Genomic DNA, 23,802 nt, shown 5'->3' with positions numbered 1-23,802 from the left:
GCATATCTCCCATCTCTAGGTCTGCACTGATATCTGTTTACAGCTGTCCTTTCCCATATCTGTCAGCGCAGCACCTTCTCCCGGAACCAGTCCCAGCAAGGGTTGGTCCATCAGCTACCTCACAGGCAAAGGGATGTGAAGGGCCCCCAAAAGGGCCAAAACCTGAGAAGCATAAAGGCCTTTTTACCCTCCTTGAAAAGAAACAGCAATGCCACATCCCATGCCTTCTGGGTGTGTTAGTCTCTACCAGACAAGGAGCCTCTCTATTTCTAGAAACAGGCTTGCAAAAGTGGTGAAAGACAAAATACGTGTTAGGTCAGAGACACTTTCCCAAAAATCTATAAAAAAGAGATTGTGTGTGCATGTGTATACATGCCTTTGAGCTTCTTGGTGGATCAAGAGGTTTAAATGATACCATCAGGGCTCTTTCTCTCTTCTCCCTGCATGTCCTGGCACAGCTTTTTTTCAGTCTCCCAGCCCATTTCAGAACAGCAAACGCCTCATCCCCCCTCCCTCATCCTGCCCCGAGGAGTCAGATTTATAGTGTTCTTAGTGCCCAAAAACTCAGCAAGAGAAAGATCCTTTCTTCCCCAGAGTCTCTGGGAAGGATTCCAATGGGCTCTGCTTGGTCGCATGCCTGTCCCTAGACCACAGCTCTGTTCAGGAAGATGAGATACTATATCCACCAGCTTGGGTCACACACCCACCTCTGCAATGCAGAGGATGCGAGTGAAAGCTCCCCCAGATGATAGAGGTAACAATTTCTAAAAGGAAGAGATTTATAGCAAATAAAACAAAATAACAAGAACAACAACAAAAAAATAAGAATAGGTGATTACTACACTGTAAGGGAATAGTCAAGGTTGACTTCCAAGTTTTCGATGCTAGATGTTCGGTAATCTTGATAGAAAAGGCAGATGTAGGAGCAGTTTGAGCCCATATGGAGAGTTGAGTTTTTTTAATGTTGAGTGGAAGGTGCCTGCAGGACATTTGAATGAGGTACCCTCTTGGGAATAAAGAGTCAGGAACATAGCAGAAAAATATACAATTATAATTTTAAATATAAGATTGATTCGTGTTAGGGTGCATTTGAGTGTGCAGTGGGAAACCCACTACATTTCTTTTTTTTTTTTTTTTAAAGATTTTATTTATTTATTCATGAGAGACAGAGGGGGGGGGGGCAGAGGGAGAAGCAGGCTCCCAAGGAGCAGGAAGCCCGATGCGGGACTCGATCCCAGGACCCTGAGATCATGACCTGAGCCGAAGGCAGACGCTTAACCATCTGAGCCACCCAGGCGCCCAAACCCACTACATTTCTTAAGTGGAGAAGTTCTTTACCAAAAAATCTATAATCTACGTTGCCTAGTTTAGAAATCTCCGTATAATATCAACCCCCTCCCCCCAGAAGCTGCACTTCTTTCCAGTTAACCCTGGACTCTCACGTGGGTTTGGGGTCGCTCTGCCAGAGCCTACTTGGCCTACTGGACCCAGGCGAGAGGGCCGCGGACTACACTTCCCGGCGTGCCTCGTTGAGGGGCGGGCCGTAGAGGAGGCGGAGCCAGGGCCAGGAACAGCCACCCCCGCGAGTGGTCGGGCGGGGAGATCGGGCGGCGCCGAGCTGAGGTGGCGAGAGAAGAGCTCCCGGATGTGGAGAAGCTGGGGAGAAGGCGTGGGAGGAAGATGGACTCGGTGGAGAAGGGGGCCGCCACCTCCGTCTCCAACCCGCGGGGGCGGCCCTCCCGGGGCCGACCGCCGAAGCTGCAGCGCAACTCCCGCGGAGGCCAGGGCCGAGGCGTGGAGAAGCCCCCGCACCTGGCGGCGCTAATTCTGGCCCGGGGCGGCAGCAAGGGCATCCCCCTGAAGAACATTAAGCACCTGGCGGGGGTCCCGCTTATTGGCTGGGTCCTGCGTGCGGCCCTGGACTCGGGGGTCTTCCAGAGGTGCGCATGTGCGAGAGTGGGCGGTGCGGCCTGGGTGGGGGTCGGAACCGGGAGCCGGGCTGCTGGAAGGGCTGGGGCTTCCAGGGCAATTGCTCTTGGGAGGGGTGTGCAAGATCCGGGGTGTCTGGGCCCCGGCTGAGAGCGCGGGGAGGAAGTGCTTCAGCTTCTTCCTTGTTCCGTAGCTGTTAATAGCCTTGACCTGGGACAGTTCCTGTCCCTGCCCTTGAGAATGCCATCCGTAAAAGGGGAGATGTCCCCCTTCTCAGCCGTCTCTGCCGCCCGGGTTGACCTCACAGGATAAAGTAAAGGAGGCCACCCCCTGTGAAATGTCTGTGGCAATATGTGAACTCTTGCAGACAGAGGCCAATTAGGGCTCCCCTGTTGCTTAGCCTGTGATAACCACTTGGTGCCGATCGATTAGGGGAGGCATCAGGTTCATGAATGGAGTGAGGTGTCAAGGCTTTCTAGTTTCAAGCTCAGCTTGGAGATCCCTTTCTGACCTTTGAAAAATACTCCAAGCTATCTGCCTGTGAGTCAGCACAATCTAGAAAACTACCTACCTTTGTACATAGGTTAAGAGATAGTGAGGAAACGTACAGCAGGCTGTTTTATGATATGCTTATAAATGGTTTTATTGTATCTTTGGAACCTCGTCTGCCCTAAAGACAGTTTTAATTGTGCATCATTCAGAGACATTGCCATATGCCATTTTGGGCAGGGGTGACAAGCTGATGTCATTCATTAAAGAAGAGAGAGAGAATTTAGTGCCGGGAATGAGTTTACACATAGTAACTTCACCCTAATTATGCTTGAATTTGTTACTGTGGAAAGTAAATTATTTTAACTTTTTGATGTTTGGGTCTTAAAGAGATGATTGTTTTGGAGCATATTAATTGCCCACATTAATATATGGGTTTATGATTTTCATTTAACTAGTCTTGTTTAAAGAAAGACACTCCAAAAGTACGAATTTACTAATTTTCTTAAGGTTTTAATCCAAAGGAAGCCCTGGGTGGAGCGAGTTAAATAGGGGTGGGCACCCAGAAGATAACACTAATGTAGCAATGTAATAGGAAGTGTGCAAAGGAGAGATAGGGAAAGCCTTGGGACTTTGGTTCAGTTCAGTAAACATTTACTGGCCCTAATTTCTGCCATACACATCCAAGGAAACATCAAGATGAAATGACATGGTTCTTGTCCTTTTGGGGCTTACAAACTTCTGGACATTTTTTCACCTTTACAAAGAGTGCACACTGCGGGGGGGGGGAAGACTGGAAGAAGGTGCATCCAGGCAGCAGTGATATGCCATTTTTGTGAAATGAAGTAGAGATCAAAAATCACTTTCACAGTAAATTAAGAACAAAACTCATTTACAACTCTTTGGTTGCATGTCAGGAAATCCCTTTCAGCCTGGCTTAACAGAGAAGGGTAAGGCTTGTTCAGATACAATGAGATTCAGAGGCTAAAATGATTCATTCATTCAGCAAATATTTACTGACCATCTACTATGTGACTGGCACTGTACTGTGTCCTTAACCAGAGGTGATAGCAGTAGCAAGTCAGTCCCTAGTCTCATGGAGCTAGGGACTGGCAATATACAAACAGTGTATACTCTATTTGGTGGTGATAAATATTTTCAAGAAAAATAAAGCAGGGTAAGGGAATGGTGCCCTCTGTCACCAGAATCCTCCATTTCTTGGTTCTTCTAGATAGGCTTTCCCTTTATGGTGTCAGGTGATTGTGCTGAGAACTGCAAAACTCTCAGCACATAACGACTTGTCCAAACTCTAGTATGGTTTCCAGCAGCGTAAGGCCATGCTTCTAGGATGATCCTAGCCCCCCTTAAAATGGCTGAGAAAGGTCAGTGCTGCCAGGAGAATTTAGTGTTTGTTTTAGGGACCACCTGGTGACATGCAGATCGCCTCTAAACCCCCTCTCAGAACAACTATTTTTGAAAGCTTGTAATTATGAACCCCTTCTCCATCCCTTGGAATGTAAATATACCACCCAAAACTGTCTCTTTGAAATGCAAACATCCTAGTAGATAACTCTCATTCCTTCCCAGTCCCTGTGGGAGAATTAAAGGCCTAAATTCGATGGGCACCTTGCTTCAACTTGCACCTTGCCACCCATCATAAAGTTAGAAGTGTGTTTCTCCTCCGGATAAGCACCAGTTAACAAACCCAGACGGCCTAGTCACATGGACTAACCCTCTCTATCACCCTCTCGGTACCTTTTCCTTTAACATACTCTAGCCTTTAAGAAGTCTCCAGCCTTTGTTTTGGGGAATTTGAGTTCAGCCTACTGCCATAGTTAACAAATCAAAGCTGCTCTTTCTGCTTTAGTATCCAGCTTGGTTTACCCCTTTATTTTACTCCTTCCAGGTTTAAGTGTAACCAAAAGAGTCTCTTTGGGTCCCCAGTGCTTGTATTGGTACAGTTTAGCTGCCTCTTCTGCTCTTGGAGCTGGTGATGGACCACCCCCTGAAGCACCATGTGACAGTTCCATCAAGAGAAAAATTGGAATATGATTACCAAATGGGAGTTGATGCTGAGAGTCAAAACCCAACAAATAGCCTTATTGCAGACATAGGAGATTTTGCTACGAAATGATTGGAAAATATATGTTATATATTAAGCAGTGATTTTCCTGCTTCCATTTATTAAAATGCATTTGTACAAAATCCATGAACGAATAAATGATTCCTGAGAACGTTTTCTGTACCAGTTTTATTTAATACATCTAGACTAGAGTATAAGCATCTTGACAGTTGGAATGATATTTTATACTTCAAGCCATCTATGGTATCTGTTCCTATACTAATAATAGTAATTGGAAGAAATAAAACCAGTATTTTCCTTACCAGCAAAATGAGCATAATCGGTCTGACTCTGCCTTCTCAAACTTAGAATATTGTGTAATGAAGTGATTTTCCTCTGTTTAGTTTGCATAGCTGTTTGCTATGTGGCATCCTTTCTAAGGATCTGGAAAGTTCGACTAAAAAGGTAATAAAAGGGACTAGCACCACTTCCTCGGTGAAGTTTTTGCTGATCCCCTCTGTGACAAGTAACTGTGCCTTTGTTTTCCGCACAGAGCAGCAGTGTTCAGACCTTCTTTTAGTGCATGCACTGTGTAGCGAGGTAAGGTCACAGACCCTGGAGTCAAACTGTGGATCTGAATTTCTAGCTTCACCACATGTTAACTGCAACTTTGGGTAAATCACTTAACATCTGTGCCTCAGTTTCCTCATCTGCAGAATGGACTTAAATATCCACCTCATAGGCTTGCTGAGGAGATTAAGTGAGGTAGTATATATACAGCCCTTAGAGTGTGTCTGCCATATAGCATGTGATCTCTCCTTGACATTCTCCCCTCATATTGAAGGTTTTTTACAATCTTCATCTCTTCCATGGGCCACAGTTTCCTTACTTGTAAAATGGGAAAGTTGTAATTATCTGCAGAATTCTTCCTAATGCTAACATGCTTTGACCTTGAAGAGTTAATGGAATTGTGTCTTTACTCTCTATTTCCGGGGTCCACCAACTTTTCTGTAAAGGGCCAAATACTAGATATTTTAGACTTTGCAAGCCAAATGGTCTCTGTTGCTTAGCTCTGTTGTATGTTGTGAAAGTAGCCATAACAATACATAAGTGAATGAGCATAGCTGTATTCCATTAAAAGTTTATTTATGAAAACAGGCAGGCTGTGAGCCAGATATAGCCTGGGATGACCCTTGCTCTACTGGGTTGAAGAGGTTCTTGTGAGCAGGTACTCTTACTTATCTTGGTATGCTTAATGTATTGGAACCTGAATTAAAATGTGTTGATTTGGATTTAATTGATTTATGCTGAAGCTACAGTCCATGTTTGGAGCAACTTTGCTGCCCCTCATCTTCCTACTTTCTTTCTCTGATAAATATTTACCCTACGAAGGAATTGAAGAAAATTGCGCTGCCCGATTGTGTGTTTCAGGGCTAGAAGATGCTTTGGAGATTATTTTGTTCAAAACATGATTTATTCGTTGAGACCAATTTTTCTGGCCTGCTCAGAGTCAAAGCTAACAATACTTCCAAGGTTGCTAACTTTGCATACTACTTTGGATAGTTAGCAGTTGAGAAAAATGCTAAGACAATTTTTTTCATTTAGTAAAAAGTTATTGTTAGAGGTGAGTTTGTAAGAGCTTGATTGCAAAGGTGGTTCAGTGCTGTTAGTAAACCTCAGGACAAATTGATTTTGTAAATGTTGCCTAACACACTTGTGGAGAAAAAAAAAAAAACCACGAACTTCAGTTTCATTTGTAGGGTGTGGATTTGTGATTAATGATAAGCCTATGCTGTGTTATCCTTAAAATGGCACTTTATGATTTGAAATAATATTCACAGGCATCAGGGTTGATATTCTTGTTCGTCCTGTTAGATGGAATATGACTTCATTTGAGGCTAAAGCCATTAGCGTTAGGCTTTGACATTTACTCTGTACTTGATTTTACATTTTATTAGGCCTGTTTATTCACTTGCTCATTCTTTCTTTTTGCCCGCCCTCTTCTCATTCCTCTAAGCCAAAGGAAACCATCTGCTTACATAACCCCTTTAATAAATGATGTTCATTGTATTTTAAGTCTACATATGGGATGCTATTTTCATACATATAAATTAGACATTTGGACCTTTGAAGTTCTGAAAGCAGCAGTTTTCCTTCCAACAGAGTCTGTGAGGATTAAATGAGACCATGTATGTGTTCCTTTATTACCATTCCTATTTTATTATTTTGAATCGCTAACATGTATTAAATGTTTATTGTGTGTTGTGGTTTGTATTTAATCCTTATAACAATGGTATGAGGTAATTACTATTATTATCACCTGTATTTTTTTTTTTAATCACATGCACTTTACTAAAAATTGAGGCCTAGGGAGATGATGGATCTTGCCTAAGGTCATATATAGCTAACATGTGATGGAGCTAGGATTTGAACCCATTCCTTCAGATCCCATGCTGTTAACCATTTAACGTTTCGTTTATTAACACATATAGATTGAGCATGTTATGTAGCAGGCACTATAAAAATACTTTGTAAAAATAAAGCATTGTAGAGAAGTTAGGCATTGCTTCCTTACCTCTCTTTCCTTGATGGTTTAGAGTATTATAGTACTATGTTGACCTCTGTCTCTACCAAAAGGCTAAGAACTGAAAGTTTCTCAAGAAAATGGACTGCATATCTCCAGTGTCCAAAGTAGGACCTGAAACATAATAGGCACTCAGTAAACATTTCATGAATGAAGAAATGAATGAATGATAAAAGGGAGGAAAGAAGAAAAGCAAACCTCTTCCAAAAGCTCTGTTATTTTTTATCTACCTTTTAAGCATTTCAAATATATCACCGAATCCTGTGGTATTGAATTTTCATTATAGAAAATCAGGATAATAAAGTAAACGACATCAGTAATTTATTTCAATTAGTGACATAAATTAGATGTCAAAAGACCTTTTCTTTTGCTTTTACAGTTCAATTTTTACTGTATTTACCATCTTACCATCCTGCCTTCACCTTCTCATTTTTAAAACTAGGTTTTCATTGGTACTTCATTTTGTTGTGTACCTTTGACTATGACATTTCTCCAGTAGAAAATCTGCCCCCAAATAGTTCAGATTTCAAGATGGGGGAAAATAGGGGCTTCTGTGTTCTGCCTTGCCCAGAGTGACGGTAAATGTGAGACATCTGAGCCCTAGCCAATGGCTCATCTTGTTTACTAAGCTTTAAAAAAAAAAAAAAAAAAAAATTTAGGGGGATTACTGACTAGATTTAAATCCTCCTTCTGCAAATATTAAAGGGAAGAACGGAAATTAATAAGTAAAATCTGGAGATATTAGAAATTGTTTTGGTATTCAGTAAACTTCTGTCTCCAAAAAAATATATATTTCTTTAGTTTCTCATGTTCTTTTCACTCTTGGCAACTGAGCATAGACATCTGAAACATGCAGTTCCTCTTACCCCCAGTAGATGTTGAATGAAGACGATAAAAAAAAAAAATGCATATGCCAAAGAGTGTAAGTCATTAAACTGTCTTTGTGTAATATCACTAATAAAACATTGTGGCTAGAGGAATAGTCACATCTTTTGTTTCTAGCAAGGGGAACTTGTAAAGGTCCAGGAAACCTAACTTCAATAGAGACTAGTACACTTCCCCAAAGTAGCATTTTACTCATAGTCATCATCTTAGAAAGTCTAAATGGTGAACCATGTAAGATGTGGTGAAAGGTGCAGTCAAGTTAAACTTCCCAGAGTCCATCAAGTCATGTTCTCCATGTCTGTAATTGTTGTCAATGGCTATACCTCCATCAATTCTGTGTTCATATATTTATAATATACCCATTATTGGCAAACAAGAGAGTTGGATTATCTGCTTATTTTGAATCCAGATCTAGGCATTTCGTCGCTTCTAAGCTTGAAATTCTGTCAGCTTCATGATCTGACTAATACAAATCCATTTTTTTCTTAGCAAGTATATTAAAATTCTTCACACAGTAATTTGGATTTGAACGGGGAATAAGAAGCAGGATCTTCTTTATATCCTTTAGATTTGAACTTCTAGCACTACTATTTTACTTAATATGCCAGTAGCCTTAAAAATACCAAGTGTCATTTTTTCTAATTTTATAAAACTATATCTAGGGCTACATAAATAATATTATATAAATAATGTAAGACATAAGACAATACAAATACAAGTATTTTTATATGTAAACAAATACTATATCTGGTGCTGTATTTTTATTCAGACACAGTATAGTTTATATACAAATACAATTCTTTAAATTTTATATTACATTAGATCTGTAATTTTTTTTGATGGTATAAAAACTATCCTAACATCAGTAAGTTGTATTTTGGGGTTGCAGAGCTCCTTTTTATCTTTACTGGTTTCTTTGAATGATTTGGCTTGTTATATTTATTTCTTAATATCTGTACAGTGTATGGGTTTCAACAGACCATGATGAAATTGAGAATGTGGCCAAACAATTTGGTGCCCAAGTTCATCGAAGAAGTTCTGAAGTTTCAAAAGACAGCTCTACCTCACTAGATGCCATCATAGAATTTCTTAATTATCACAATGGTATGCATTTGATAGTTTATTCAAAATTTTATGTAATTTCCAACTTATTATTTCATAAGACTTGTTTTCACATCTGAATTTAAGATCTTTGTATTCCTTGCAAAGAACTTTGATGTCCTTTTCATTTGTTTTGTTTTTTTAAGAGGTTGACATTGTAGGAAATATTCAAGCAACTTCTCCATGTTTACATCCAACTGACCTTCAAAAAGTTGCAGAAATGATTCGAGAGGAAGGATATGATTCTGTTTTCTCTGTTGTGCGACGCCATCAGTTTCGATGGAGTGAAATTCAGAAAGGAGGTAATCTGTTATATATCAGTCTTGATTTTAGCTTTTATGGAGAATCAGCTTTTTCATATGTAAATATTCTTTAAGAATGAAGGGAGCAACACGTGATTATTAACTGTAGTAGGTAATGACATTAAAATCAGTTCTAAGTCTTGTGATTATTTAGACAGGACACACCAAATTCCCTGCTTTATTTTTTACAGATGGACATTTTAACATTCTATTTGCCTTCTGAGGCAGGCATGTCATTTTTCTAGATGTGAAATATTTTATGTTTGTTCCAGACTTGCTTGGTAAACTCCATATAAATCATATTAGGATCATGGGGATAGAAGTCTACCAAAAAGTTCTGGAGGACCTCAAGGATGAATTGTGGAATTGCTTCCCAAAATATGTAACTCTGATGTAAGAAGACTTCCACAGTATTTAGCAGGAGCCTGATTTCTAGCTAGCTAAACTAGTAAAATATTGAATAAAGAATAGGATGACCCGTGTTGAATGGAGCACTGGGTGTTATATGCAAACAATGAATCATGGAACACTACATCAAAAACTAATGATGTACTGTATGGTGACTAACATAACGTGATAAAATAAAATTAAAAAAAAGATTAGGATGACCAACAAATAGGTAAATGTTGTAACATACGTAAGGAAAGGCAGTTTGATTTCTGTTAGGTGCTCTGACATTTGTTGAATAATAGGGCAGCTGGCTTAGTTGTCTCTAACAAATGTGTGATTTAAAGGAGACAGTAAGGAAGATGCAATGAAACTGGAGACAGCGCAAAAAAGAGCAAGTAAGAGGATAAAGAAGGGCTGAAAATAAGATTCTTCAATCTCAAAATATGAATGTTACACAAACCAATGAAATATATCAGTAAATACACTTACAGATTGATTTCATTCAGTCAATATTTATTGTCTTCTCTCTGCCAGGTTCTGTGTTAAGCTATGTATTTTAACTTTGAACTTAATTACCAAGTCTCAGAAATTCTGATTTCTGAGGAAATAGTTTCTAGGAAGGCTCTATTAAAGCTTAAAAAACAAATTTTTGAAGCAAATCAAGGAAGCCCAGTGTTAAACTGAATATTGACTATATGATTAAAGTTCAAGAAGCTCAAAAAATATGTTAAATAGATGACAAAGCCATAAAAATTAGATCCATAAGGAATTTTAAGAAAATTAGAAATGTTTGAGTAAATATCTTTTAATATCGAGAAGTGAACGTTAAGAGACAAGAGCTTTGTCTTGTCGTATATTTTCTTAGAACCACTATGAAACAAAATGCTATTGATGAACAATGGCTCTAACCCAGAGTGGTATTTCTTGTGAGTCTATTCTTACGTCCCTGTTTATAAAATCACTAAAAGTGCTACTGGATTAATCAGTACTTGAAAAATTATTCCATTTTATATTGTATAACTTTTTGTATTTTTTTGTTGCCACACTAGAACCTTACCATCTAATATAGTAGCCTCTAGCACTGTTAGCACTCGAAATGTAGTTAGTCCAAATTGAGATATGCATTAAGTGTAAAATACATATTGGATTTCTAAGATTAGTATGAAAGAAGTATATGCAATATCTCATTAATAATTCTTACATTTATTACATGTTAAAAAAACATTTTAGATACATAGGGCTAAATAAAATCTATTATTACAATTAATTTCACTTCCTTTTACTTTTTTAAAACTGTAGCCATTAGAAAATTTAAAATTATATATGCGGCTCACATTGTATTTCTATTCGACAGCACTGCTCTAGAGATTACACTTTGCACCTTAGTTTGTTATAGTCTACCTGAATTTGTATTTTCACAAATAATTAAGAAGCTAACAATAGTAAATTTCTATTTAGCCCCTGCCTTTTGTACTGTTATTGTCACGTAATCTATTTCTGTATATATTATGATCCAAGATACATTGTTGTTCTATTTATTTTAAACAGTTAATGGTACTTTAAGTTATTTTAAAATAGTCATTTATCTTCACCTGCATGTTTACCTTTTTTTGTTAGTCTTCATTTCTTACCACTTACATGTGCTTCTGTCTTACAGCGTACATCTATTAGTAACAGCTCCTCTCAGCTATTGTCCATCTAAAAATGTCTATAATTCACCCTTATTTTTAAAGGGCATTTTCATTGAATATAAAATTTTGGTTTGCCTTTTCTTTCTTTCAGCATTTTAAGATTGCATCTTTAAGATGTTACTCTTTTGAAGATCCATCATTAACATGTCATTTCATTATTTTCTGCCATCCATTGTTTCTTAAAAGAAATCAGCTTATTATTCTGATCATTGTTTCTCTAAATATAATGCCTTTTTTCCCTCAGGCTGCTTTTAAGATTTTTCCCTTTATCTTAATTTTTCATAGTTGACTCCAATTTGTATTGCTGTGGGGTTTTTTGTGTTTATCCTATTTAGAATTCTCTGAACTTCTCATATCTCTAGGTTGATATCTGTCATTAGTTTGCAAAAAATCTGTGCCATTATCTCCAAATATTTCTTCTGCCACATTTTCTCTCTCCTCTCTTTCTGGGACTCAGATTTAAGTGTATCTTAAACAATTTTATGGAGTCCACATGTCTCTCACAGTCTGTTCTGTATTGTTTGTTGATTTTTCTCTGTGCTTCATGTTGAGTAATTTCTGTTGACACATTTGAGTTCATTGATCATTTCTTCTGACTTGTCCAGTGCACTATAAATGCTGTCCAGTGAATTATTTCAGATATATGTGTTTTCCATTCTGGAATGTGTATTGTAGCTATTTTTTAGAGATTCTGTTCTCTGTTGAAATTCTCCATCTTTTTAAATCTTTTCCTATAATATCTTTAATATATTTATGATAGTTATTTGAAAATCCTCGATTGCGGGTTCTGACATCTGGGTCATTTATAGTTCTGTTTCTACAACTGTTTTTCTCTAGTTATGGGTAATGTATTTCTGCTTCTTCATAATGACTCGTATTTTGTCACATTCCTGACAGAGATTGGAGTACAGTTGACCCTTGAACAACACGGGTTTGAGCTGCATGGGTCCACTCATACACAGTGTTTTTCAATAAATACAGCACAGTACCGTAAATGTATTTCATTGCATCTTCCTTACTGTCTCCTTTAAATCACACATTTGTTAGAGACAACTAAGCCAGCTGCCCTATTATTCAACAAATGTCAGAGCACCTAACAGAAATCATCCTTATGATTTTCTTAACAGCACTTTCTTTTCTCTAGCTTATTTTATTGCAACAACACAATACATGTAATATACAAAATATGTGTTAATTGACTATGTTATTGGTAAGGCTTCTGGTCAACAGTAAGCTCTTTGTAGTTAAGCTTTGGGGGAATCAAAAGTTATATGTAGATTTTTGACCATGTGGGGGGTTGGCACCCCAGCCCCTGCATTGTTCAAGGGTCTGTATATATTCTTTTCCTCCAGGGAGGTCATACTCCTTCTTCTCTCAGAAACATAGGATATGGAGCCAGTCACTTTGATCCAGTTAGGAGTTGTGCTGGGTTTGAGCTTTAGTTTCACTTTACCTCTTAGTGCAGGTGTCTTGCCAGGAGATGGATCTTGTATGTATTGCTGATAACCCCAGGCTAACAGGACTTTGGGATTTAAGCACCAGAAAACTATAATGATCTCTCCCTGCCTTCCAGCCCATCCCTAGCTTCTTGTGCCACAGCACACCCAGCAAACGTCCTGCAGGGGAATAATTGGGTGGCAAGCACTAGCTCTGTGTTTGGGCTCTTATAGAAGCCAGTCTGTGATTCTAGTCCACAGGGCCATTACAAACTCTGCTGGTTTCTCTTTACCCCAGCAGAGTCCCTCTGCTTATGCCAGGTTTGATCCTTCTTTCCCTTCTTCCTCAGATGCAGCAAATATCCCCAGAGAGAAGCGGCCACTGATCCTTGTTCACTTAGGAAAGACTTGCCCCTCTCATTCCTTTTCTTCCTTCAAAGTACCACTTGAATGAGTTTGTTTATTGCCTATCTCCACCACTAGATTGCACACTACACGAAAGTAGAGTCGTATTCACTGCTATGTATCCCATGCCTGTAAAACTATACCATATGTAGCTATTCAATGTACATTTGCTGAGTATTTTTCCTGGATTATATCAAACACTGGTGGACTAGGACTGAAAAGAGGATGGTTTAGTTAGGGAAGTAAATAGAAGTTATTTCTAGAAGCCATTACTCACGTAAGTGACAGCTAAAAGTAGAATCAAAAAGATTCTGAACAATCACCAACTTTAAACACACACACATATACACACACAGAATCATGCATGCATGTCAATACACATCCATAAACACAGTTTTGGGAAAAAAACAGTGAAAAGGCAAGAGGATCCCTATTTACCAGTACTGAGGGCTTCGTTTGTTACATCATGTTATAATCACTAACATTGATGTTGCTGAGCCTTCATTACCAAGAATAGTAATAAGTAAATATTATTTATTATTATGCTTAGTATATTTTTAAATTATTGGTAAGAATATGTAATATACAAACATTTTTATCAATATAAAAGTCTCAATAATTTAATGAGGAAATCTTCAGTTTTCTGTAATAATTCTATGAAAGTAATTTCTCAACCACATTGTATAAACACATACATTGTATTTCTATAGTAGCAAATAATGAGAAATATATTAAAATATTCAAATAAGGGTATTTTATGACAAGGTCAGTCCTTTTGAAGCTGCCTTAAGGTTGCCTTGATGTCCTTCCAGAACCTTGTATTTTTAAAAATGCCTTAAAACTTCAATTATTCAGAATTCCTCTGTAAAATACTTTATTTTTCTATGATTAGATAATAATTATTAAACAATTAATAAATATTAAAAATAAATCAGCATCATTAGAGATTTTGTTCCTTTAAAAATCCATTTATTTATTGAGATAGAAAAATATTTTACAGTTTCAGTTTATTTATTTTTGAAAATTACTAAATGAATACTCAGTATTCAAAGCAACATAGACTTACTATAGCTTTTTGCTTTTAGTTCGTGAAGTGACTGAGCCTCTGAATTTGAATCCAGCTAAACGACCTCGTCGACAAGACTGGGATGGAGAATTATATGAAAATGGCTCATTTTATTTTGCTAAAAGACATTTGATAGAGATGGGTTATTTACAGGTTTGTGCCTTCATTTTGCAAAAATCTTTTAAACCTTTTTATATGTATAGCTCAGTTCTAAGGAAGACATGGTATAGTTCATAAAGGAAAGTATCAGTTTCTAGAAGAAAGGCAGTAACTGATAAGATTTATCATCTGAGGCACTTATCCTGTAGGCTTACAATAAACTAATCTTTGGAATCCATTCAGTGAGTAAGCAAGAAATTCTGCTACAACTAGGAAATGAATCAGATATTGAATGTTGTATACATGTCCTGATTTTCATTTTATTCCATTCCAAATTCTGTTTTTAAACTATGGTTTGTTACTGTCAGGTTGTGGTTGTACAGTTGAATAAAAATCGATTGCTTTTAAAAAGAGACAAAAAAACATCGTGGATGTGGAAGATCACCAAGCTGGGTGTCAGGAAAGCCAGGATATAGTTCTCTATCTCTAACTATGTGGCTTTGAATATACATTTTATCTGTTCTGAATCTCATTGCTCTCATTTTAAAATAAGGGGGTTGGATGTCTCTCACATCTTTAGAGCCTACATGGTTACATCATAAACTACTTGTTCCTTTTAGTTAATAGCAGTTATTTATTCAGCCCTTACTATGTACCAAGGACTGTACAAAACACTTTTACATAGGTTATACCATGTCATCTGCATAGCAGTGGAATAAAGTAGACATTCCTAGTAGTGATACATGCTACAACATGGAGGAACCTTGAAAACATCGTGCTAAGTGAAAGAGTCCGTCACAAAGGACCATTTATGGCATGTTCCATTTTAATGAAATATTCAAAATAGGGAGATCTATAAAGACAGGAAGTGGTTAGTGGTTGCCTACGGACAAGGGGAGGGGAGTGATTGCTACTGGGTATGGAGTTTATTTTGGTGAAAATTTTCTAAAATTGGATTGTGGTAATGGTCACAAAACTCTGTGAATATGCTAAAAGCCACTGGATTGCACTTTAAATGGGTAAATTTTATAATATGTGAAGTATATCTCAATAAAGCTTTAAAAAAAAAAAAAAGTAGACATTCCTGGCCCAGTTTTATAGAGGAGGGAATGGCTGCTTTGAAAAAAGGAAGTAATTGGCTCAGGGTAGTAAGTGGTACTGTTGGGATTTGGATTCAGATCCTTATTGTTACTCAAAATCAGCATTTAAAAAAAACCCTCTACTCGCTATAGTAAAAATTCTAATGTGACTCATGCTGTGAGGTAAAAGGATTTTTAACAATCATCTGGCAGTATATCGGCAAACTGTAGACTGTTTAGTTAAGTTCGAGTATTCGGGTTTGACACACATAGATAGCGCCCTTTCCAAACTCTTTGCTAAGGGGACTGTTATTTGACGCTTTCCTAAATTGTGGAGAACAATGAAGTATCTCATCATAAGATTTATGAAGAGACTGACAATTCTAAAAAATGAAATTTTCCAGTAATTGATTTTGACGTTCAAATTATCACAGTCATAGGAAAGGTCTCCCCCTTTGCCCCCAGACCCCAGGATCAGGAACTTATCCCTCCCTTTGCTCACATGTGATCCAGACAATTATTGTCCACTCCCATCTGTAGTTCAGGGATCTAAAACAATTCTTTTATTTTTTTCAAGATTTTCTTTATTTATTTATTTGACAGAGAGAGACACAGCAAGAGAGGGAACACAAGCAGGGGGAGAGGGAGAGGGAGAAGCAGGCTTCCCGCAGAGCAGGGAGCTCGATGTGGGGCTCGATCCCAGGACCCCGGGATCATGACCTGAGCCGAAGGCAGACGCTTAACAACTGAGCCACCCAGGCACCCCGACAGTTCTGTACAATAGATAATACAGTTATTTTTCCTTCCCTATCTTGCCACTTAGTTGCAAATTGGAACATAAGTTCTGAAAATCTTTATACTGCTTTGGATGATGAGGGGAGAGACTATCAGAAAAAGGGGATACAATTAGGGGATTTCTAGAAAATTTCCTTGTCAAAATATTGGACGATGTGTATTTCTGCTTTTTTCAGTCTTCAAATAGAAATCTACTTGAAGAAAAATGGGAAGCTTGTACTATGTAGATAGAATTGGAAAAATATTATGGTGTATGGTTTGAATATATAGGAAACAAAAAGCTTTTCCCTCAAAAAATTGTTGAATGTCACTCATTTTACCGGGTTATTTATTTTTCTCAGTATTGTAGAAATGAATTCATTGTTCTGTATTATAATAAACATTTTGGTATTATGAATTAATGTTAAAAACAGTACTCATGGTATTTATACCATTTTTAGGGTGGAAAAATGGCATATTACGAAATGCGAGCTGAGCACAGTGTGGATATAGATGTGGATATTGATTGGCCTATTGCAGAACAAAGAGTATTAAGGTAAAGAGAAGACTTGCACAGCCTTTGCACTGGACCCTGACATGTGGCATTTTCTAGATACTAATTTTTGATATTCCAAACATTTAGGATCTTTGCAATTAGTCTGTTCATGTGAGGAAGACATACACATAAAATATGCCTATAGATGGCTTATTCAGTAACTTGAGAAATACATAGCCTGGTTAGACCACTCTACTCAAAGGTCTCGCACTGGAAGCTGAGGTGTATATGTGATGTAAATGTGAAGGGTCATGTTTGGATAACTGAGTGGGAATGGTTATTAAGTGTACTGGTGTTAGCCATTTGAGAGGGAGTGATTAGTATTGCACTTGTACTCAGAGGTCTATTTTGGTTTCTTTTAGATATGGCTATTTTGGCAAAGAGAAGCTTAAGGAGATAAAACTTTTGGTTTGCAATATTGATGGATGTCTCACCAATGGCCACATTTATATATCAGGAGACCAAAAAGAAATAATATCTTATGATGTAAAAGATGCTATTGGGATAAGTTTATTAAAGAAAAGTGGTATTGAGGTATGTGCCCCCTGAATATAGTGATGTTTTTTAAGATGATGATTCAGGGTCAAAGAACATGTGAGGGAAATAAGAGATTTAAATTTTTAGTATTCTCTATTAAAATGTCTGAAATTTAGCCTTCACATGCCTAGAAAATTGTCATACTTTTATTCTTAGATGAATAAAATTAGGAATTTGTCAATCAGCACATAATATTTCTTGGTTATTCAGTAAGTATAAACACATTATTTTTAAATAGGAACTATCTAGCAATTCCCATAGGATCATTCAACAAGAAAAATTTCATAAAAAATAGGTATTAGCATTTAGAAAAAAAAAATCTTGTGGATTCCTAAGATGTAGCTTATTCTTATTGAAAATTTTAATTCAAAGTAATTTATTTTCAAAAATGAAAGCTAAGATGATTTCTTATAATTCCCTAGAAATCTTAAGTATATGTTCCAAAGCAGCACAAGAGATAGGTTGTAGGCTTTCCTCTGGATAAATCGAATTATAGGAGAATCTTAAGTTAGTATCAGACAATGTATATTTTTTAACCTGCAGATAGGATCCTTCCCACTGTAGAAAACAGTGTCTTTTACCTTCATTGGACTATTAGAAAATGTTGTAAAGATTCATCATTTTGCCTGTGATTTTACTTAATTGGTCCTTCAGAAGGCCACTCATTTGTGACTCATATTATTTACCAGGTGTTATTTTATTTTTATTAGGAAATACTTGTTTATTTATTTTTTCATTTGCCCTTTCTTTCTTTCTTTTCTTTTTTTATTTTTTAAGGTGAGGTTAATTTCAGAAAGGGCCTGTTCAAAGCAGACACTCTCTTCCTTAAAACTGGATTGCAAAATGGAAGTCAACGTACCAGACAAGCTAGCAGTTCTGGATGAGTGGAGAAAAGAAATGGGCCTGTGCTGGAAAGAAGTGGCGTATCTTGGTTGGTATCTTATTATTCAGCCATCATAAAGTAGACCAGGATTTCTTTTTTTAAGAAATAGAGAAATAAAAAAGAAAATTCCCAAGATTTTCATAATTGTAGAGAAATAGGAACTCTCTACACTACTGAGGAAGGCACTAAATTTCTGGAGGTTAGTTTGATAGTCCCTATCAGTTGTATCCTAGTAGAATGATTCCTGACACATGCTTTTGAGTCAGACCACACCTGACTGGCCAGTTTGGGTAAGGTAAGCCTTCATTTCCTCCCCTGTAAACTGGAAATGTCAAGAGTGCCTGTGTCATAGGTCTGTTGGAGGAAGCAATGAGATAATCTGGGTAAAGTACTTAGCAGATTCCCCACATATAGGAAGTACACTCTGGATGATGTCTGCTTTCTTAAAATGTCCCTAGTTTTAACTCTTAAGTTCCAACTCCAGGGAGGAAATTGGACAAATGTGCTAATAATGGAGGAAAAAAAAAAAAGAAGAGCCCACTTAAATATCCTGCAAACATAGAATATCCACAAAATGGAATGCTCTGCAACCATGAAAGCCAGTGCTGTAATCTGTATCGACAGGGTCAGATGTCACAAGGTTGTCACGTTGGCATTTAGCAGATATGCTATGTGCAGGCTTGGGGTTGGTTGCTGGGACTTACTGCTGCCAGAGCTTGCAGTCTGATATGTACATTTTAGATATTAATGACAAGTTATTAAAATACATATAACCTAAGCCATGCATGAAATAAGTAGTTACAAGGGTAATATGGGCCTCCAAAGAAGCAGCACAGAAATGCTTTGGGAGCAGGTCATCTGAAGACTTCAGGACTAACCTTTGAACCGCATGCAAAGATTCAGTGAAGAATACTACAGAGCCCTTGATAGAAAATGATCCAGTTTTTGTAAGGAGAAAACAGTTTTAGTGGAACAAATTCCAGGTATACTAAGTATCTGTGCGACCCTCAGTGAGCTTCTCCAAGGCTTGGTTTTCCTATTTATAGTATAAACACAAGTCAAACTTTATAAGACTATTGGAAAGAAAATTGAAAATAATATAGAATACCTGGTAGAGTGCCTGCAGGTAGTAATAATAGTGTGTATCACTTATATCGGTAAAATTATGTAATTGCATATGCCAAAATACAGTGATTATCCATAAATAGTGGTAATTAAGATGATATTGATTTGGTTTTTGCCTTGACTTTAAAAAAAATGTTTCTACCAAGAATATGCATTACTTACATAATATTAAAAAAAAAAACTATAAAAAGCAGAGGCTAGAAAACAAGAAAATAGAGAATAGACTTCAAATTTTAATTTAAAATCAGAGCACTATTTAGCATGGGTCACATAAATGTATGAAAATGTTTTCCTGGGGCACCTGGGTGGCTCAGATGGTTAAGCATCTGCCTTCAGCTCAGGTCATGATCCCAGGGTCCTGGGATCAAGCCCCACATTGGGCTCCCTGCTCAGCGGGGAGCCTGCTTCTCCCTCCCACTTCCCCTGTTTGTGCTCTCTCACTCTCTCTGTCAAATAAATAAAATCTTAAAAAAAAAGAAAAAAAATGTATTCCTTAAAAATACCAACACTTATATAGGTAAATTTTACGAAATACAGCTTAGTTTCAGGGGTAGATTATGCAAATTAAATACTTGAATTTTCATCATCTTTCAGTGAAAAAATTCAGATTTCAATACATTTAATCATTTAAAAATTTTCACTAGATAAATGTGGAACAGAATTAAAACAAATTCTTTTTTTAATGAGCACTTTATTAGTAGTAGTTGGTCTATGGTATAATAATAATTATACTCAGAATGGAGAATCTGAGGTACTAGGTGCTTCTGAAATTCATCCTATCAACACAAAACAGGGGGAGAGCAGGGCAGGTGGAGAAAGGGTGTAGTTTTGTCAGTGTGATGGTAATTCTTCAACAAATAAGTGATGTACAAATCAAAGAGAACTGTTACAGATTAAAAGTACTTAAAATATAGAGCAACAGAATGCAGTATGTGGACTTTGGCTTCTGAAGCAAACAGATCAACTATAGAGAAAATTTGAGACAGTGGGATATTTGAGCACATACTAAGTTACTAGGTGATATTTCTTTTAAGATTTTTTATTTATTTATTTGAGAGAGAAAGAGTGAGAGAGCACAAGCGGGAGAGGGAGAAGCAGACTCCCAGCTGAGTAGGGAGCCCGACATGGGGCTTGATCCCAGGACCCCGGGATCATGACCTGTGCCGAAGGCAGACGCTTAACCCACCGAACCACCCAGGAGCCCCAAGATGATATTAAGGAATTGTGGGTTTTGTTAGTTTGATGATACTGTCTCACTTTTTAAAAAAGTAGACTGATCTACTAGAGATAGATATGTGTTAGAGGTAGATGCTGAAGAGTCTTGGGGTAAAACGTGATGTCTAGGAATTCCTTCCTAGCCCTCCCTCTAAAAAATTAACGGGTGGAGCAAAGAGAAAAACACTGATAAATGATCCAAAACATTGATAATTATTCCACATGAACTTGGGGTTCTTGCATGTGCTTGGGATGTTTTTTTAATAAAAATTTTAGATAATTCATAATTTATAGATAGAATTTCTCATAAATCTAATACGCATGGCAATCAGAAATTATAATCCTTTCTCCTTCTTTAACTGATAAGAATTGATTTTGAATTGCTTAAGGAAAACCCTAGACCTCAATTATACTTGTAAATACTTTAACATATTTGTTCCACCTCATCTTTGGTATTCTTATATGCAGTGCTTGAGTTCTTGCTGAAGCTACCAGAATTACTTACTGGTTGCTGTTTGCGTTATTAGAACTGAGTATGTTTCGTGTCCTTAAATACTCACGCAGTGTTTCTTTTACTTGCTAGGAAATGAAGTGTCTGACGAGGAGTGCTTGAAGAAAGTGGGCCTAAGTGGCGTGCCTGCTGATGCCTGCTCCACCGCCCAGAAGGCTGTTGGATATATTTGCAAATGTAATGGTGGCCGTGGTGCCCTCCGAGAGTTTGCAGAGCACATTTTCCTACTAATGGAAAAGGTTATTAACTCATGCCAAAAATAGAAATTAGTGTAATGTTAGGAAAGAAAGTATACAGCCTTCTTCAGCCACCTTTATTTTTTATTAAGTACAATTCCATGTTGTAATGTTACAGAGAGTGTGATTTGACCTGTGATGTATCTTAATATATTTTAAATCAAAGTCTTCTCAAATTGTCACTCCCAAAACCTTCTACGAAATAATTGTGCTCTACTTTTCTCTTTATGCAAGATAATTATTTAGAGATTAATACAGTCTTTCTCAGATTTTTAGTAAATGCAAGTAAGAACATCATCTAAATTGACTTTGTATTGTACCCTGTTAAACTGTGTGTTTGTGTGCTTTTAATGATGCTGAGATTTTATTTATTTGGGGACATTGTGTCTGGTAAGACATGCCCTTCTATTAATTAATAAAATTACATTTCACAAACTTGATGAAAACTGTCTTTTTTTTTTTTTAAGATTTTATTTATTTATGTGAGAGAGAGAGCCCAAGAGGGGGTAAGGTCAGAGGGAGAGGCAGACTCCCCGCCGAGCAGGGAGCCTGATGCGGGACTTGATCCCGGGACTCCAGGATCATGACCTGAGCCGAAGGCAGTCGCTTAACCAACTGAGCCACCCAGGCACCCAGAATTTTTTTTTTTTTTTAAGATTTTATTTATTTATTTGACAGAGAGAGAGAATACAAGCAGGCGGAGCAGCAGGCAGAGGGAGAGGGAGAAGCAGGCTCCACACGGAGCGGGGAGCCTGATGTGGGGCTCGATCCCAGAACCCTGGGATCATGACCTGAGCCGAAGGCAATCGCCTAACCAACTGAGCCACCCAGGCGCCCAATGAAAACTGTCTTGTTGCTATAGCAGGGATTTACCAAAGATTCCTGATTTCCTTTAAATGCTGACCATATAGTCAGCATGAGAAACAAGCCACTAAGTACCTGGCAGAAGGCATCTGCTTGTACTTTAGGTATGTGTACAAACAGTGGCCACTCCATACAAATACAGATCTCCAAAGAAATTCATATGTTGCAAAGATTGTACATTGGTTTGGAGTAAATCATTTGCAGTTACCTCTGAGGTCATGGTAATTTTATATACAAAATTTGCTACCACTACAATTTTATAGCCACCACAAAGCACTCTCCTATCTGGGTAAATTCCAAGAATGGAGCTTTATCTCATAAATGTGGACTTTTACCTAATAAGCACTAACCACTTCCTATGAAACACTGACATCTATTTCCACTGTAAAACGAATTCAATTCTGGCAAGAAGCAAGTCATTCAAGCCCAGAAATACAGGAAGCTCTTTTCCTCTGTCAGGACTGGTGCATCTGTCCAGTTCAGAATCTGGCCTTATAGGCCAGGCATTGCTGGAAGAAAAAAGGAACCTCTTCTACCTTAATTTCCTTTGTATCTCATCCTGGTTTTTCTCCCACCTTTCTGGCTTTTCCACTGCTGATTTTATTTTCTCCTACTCCTTAAGTGTACCCATTCCCAAAGGTTCTAACCCCAGTTCTTGTCCTTCCCAGAACCACATCTATATTCGAAGTTTAAGCTGTAGCCTCCATGCAATGACTCCAGAATCTAGTCTGTTGTAAGTTCTGACTGCATCTCAAATTCTTCACATTATAAGCCCAATTCTTGGACTTCACCTCTCAAATGTCTGATCTGACCTTTGAGACATCACAACCTTCTCAACTTCACCTTTTCATCTCTTGTCATACCAAATCTTGAGCTTGATACTTTGGGTAAGCTTTTGCTAGATTAACTGTTCACATTTGTTGTTACCCTTTTTGAAATCTTTTAGTGACTCCATGCTGACCACAGAATTTGATAAAACATTTCCCAGTCCAAAGGTACTCTGGACATATCCTAATATTTCCAGCCTCAGTTCCTACTGATTCTTGTGGATCCCTCCACCCCAATCAAACTATTCTGTGTAATTTTTCAGCAATGCCTCTATTAGCCTCTTCTTCCCAAGTTCTTCCTTTAATCACCACACTAATCATTCATTCTGCAAAAAACTACTGCCAAAATGCCTCCCAAAGTAAATGCTACGCATGAGTATTATACCACAGTATTTGGCTATAGTACTACAATTATACTGGGATCTTGTTTCATTTCAGTGACCCAAAGCCAAGTGTAAGGACAGTTCAGTGAGGACTGAACTACTTCCTGTGTTCCCAATAGTAGGGAATCTTGGTCAAGAAAATACATGTTCAGTTCTGACATGTAAAGAACATAGAAATTACCAATCCCTATATATGTGTATATATACACATATATATATATGGATGATGGATGATGTTTGTGTGTGTGTGTGTGTGTATATATATATATATATACATATACATATACATATACACACAATGGAATATTATACAGTCATCAAAAAAACAACAAAAACAAAATCTTGCCATTTGCAACAACGTGGATGGATCTAG

The 23,802-nt window shown here is 37.6% G+C and overlaps 1 protein-coding gene across 1 annotated transcript; it reads left to right on the top strand.

The window, feature by feature from the left end:
* The first annotated feature begins 1,579 nt into the window (after positions 1-1,579).
* On the top strand, positions 1,580-21,790 carry CMAS (cytidine monophosphate N-acetylneuraminic acid synthetase). The gene is made up of 8 exons (XM_045873763.3): positions 1,580-1,940; positions 8,911-9,053; positions 9,197-9,352; positions 14,360-14,493; positions 16,754-16,848; positions 17,211-17,382; positions 18,163-18,316; positions 21,192-21,790. Exons 1-8 carry the CDS (start codon positions 1,681-1,683, stop codon positions 21,380-21,382), a joined length of 1,305 nt encoding a protein of 434 aa, XP_045729719.1. The 5' UTR covers positions 1,580-1,680; the 3' UTR covers positions 21,383-21,790.
* Positions 21,791-23,802: the final 2,012 nt, after the last annotated feature.

This window comes from Mirounga angustirostris, unplaced genomic scaffold, assembly GCF_029215605.1.
Source record: "Mirounga angustirostris isolate CCGP_5_RB_7025 unplaced genomic scaffold, mMirAng1.0.hap1 SCAF_5, whole genome shotgun sequence".
Taxonomy (NCBI): domain Eukaryota; kingdom Metazoa; phylum Chordata; class Mammalia; order Carnivora; family Phocidae; genus Mirounga; species Mirounga angustirostris.
Note: the sequence above shows the minus strand (reverse complement) of the source record. Positions and strands in the feature narration are given on the sequence as shown.

Coding starts and splice junctions, on each gene's coding strand:
- CMAS (XM_045873763.3), top strand. CDS start 1,681: ATGGACTCGGTGGAGAAGGGGGCCGCCACCTCCGTCTCCAACCCGCGG. Junction 1,941..8,910: donor GACTCGGGGGTCTTCCAGAG/GTGCGCATGTGC, acceptor ATATCTGTACAG/TGTATGGGTTTCAACAGACC. Junction 18,317..21,191: donor GAAAGAAGTGGCGTATCTTG/GTTGGTATCTTA, acceptor TTTACTTGCTAG/GAAATGAAGTGTCTGACGAG.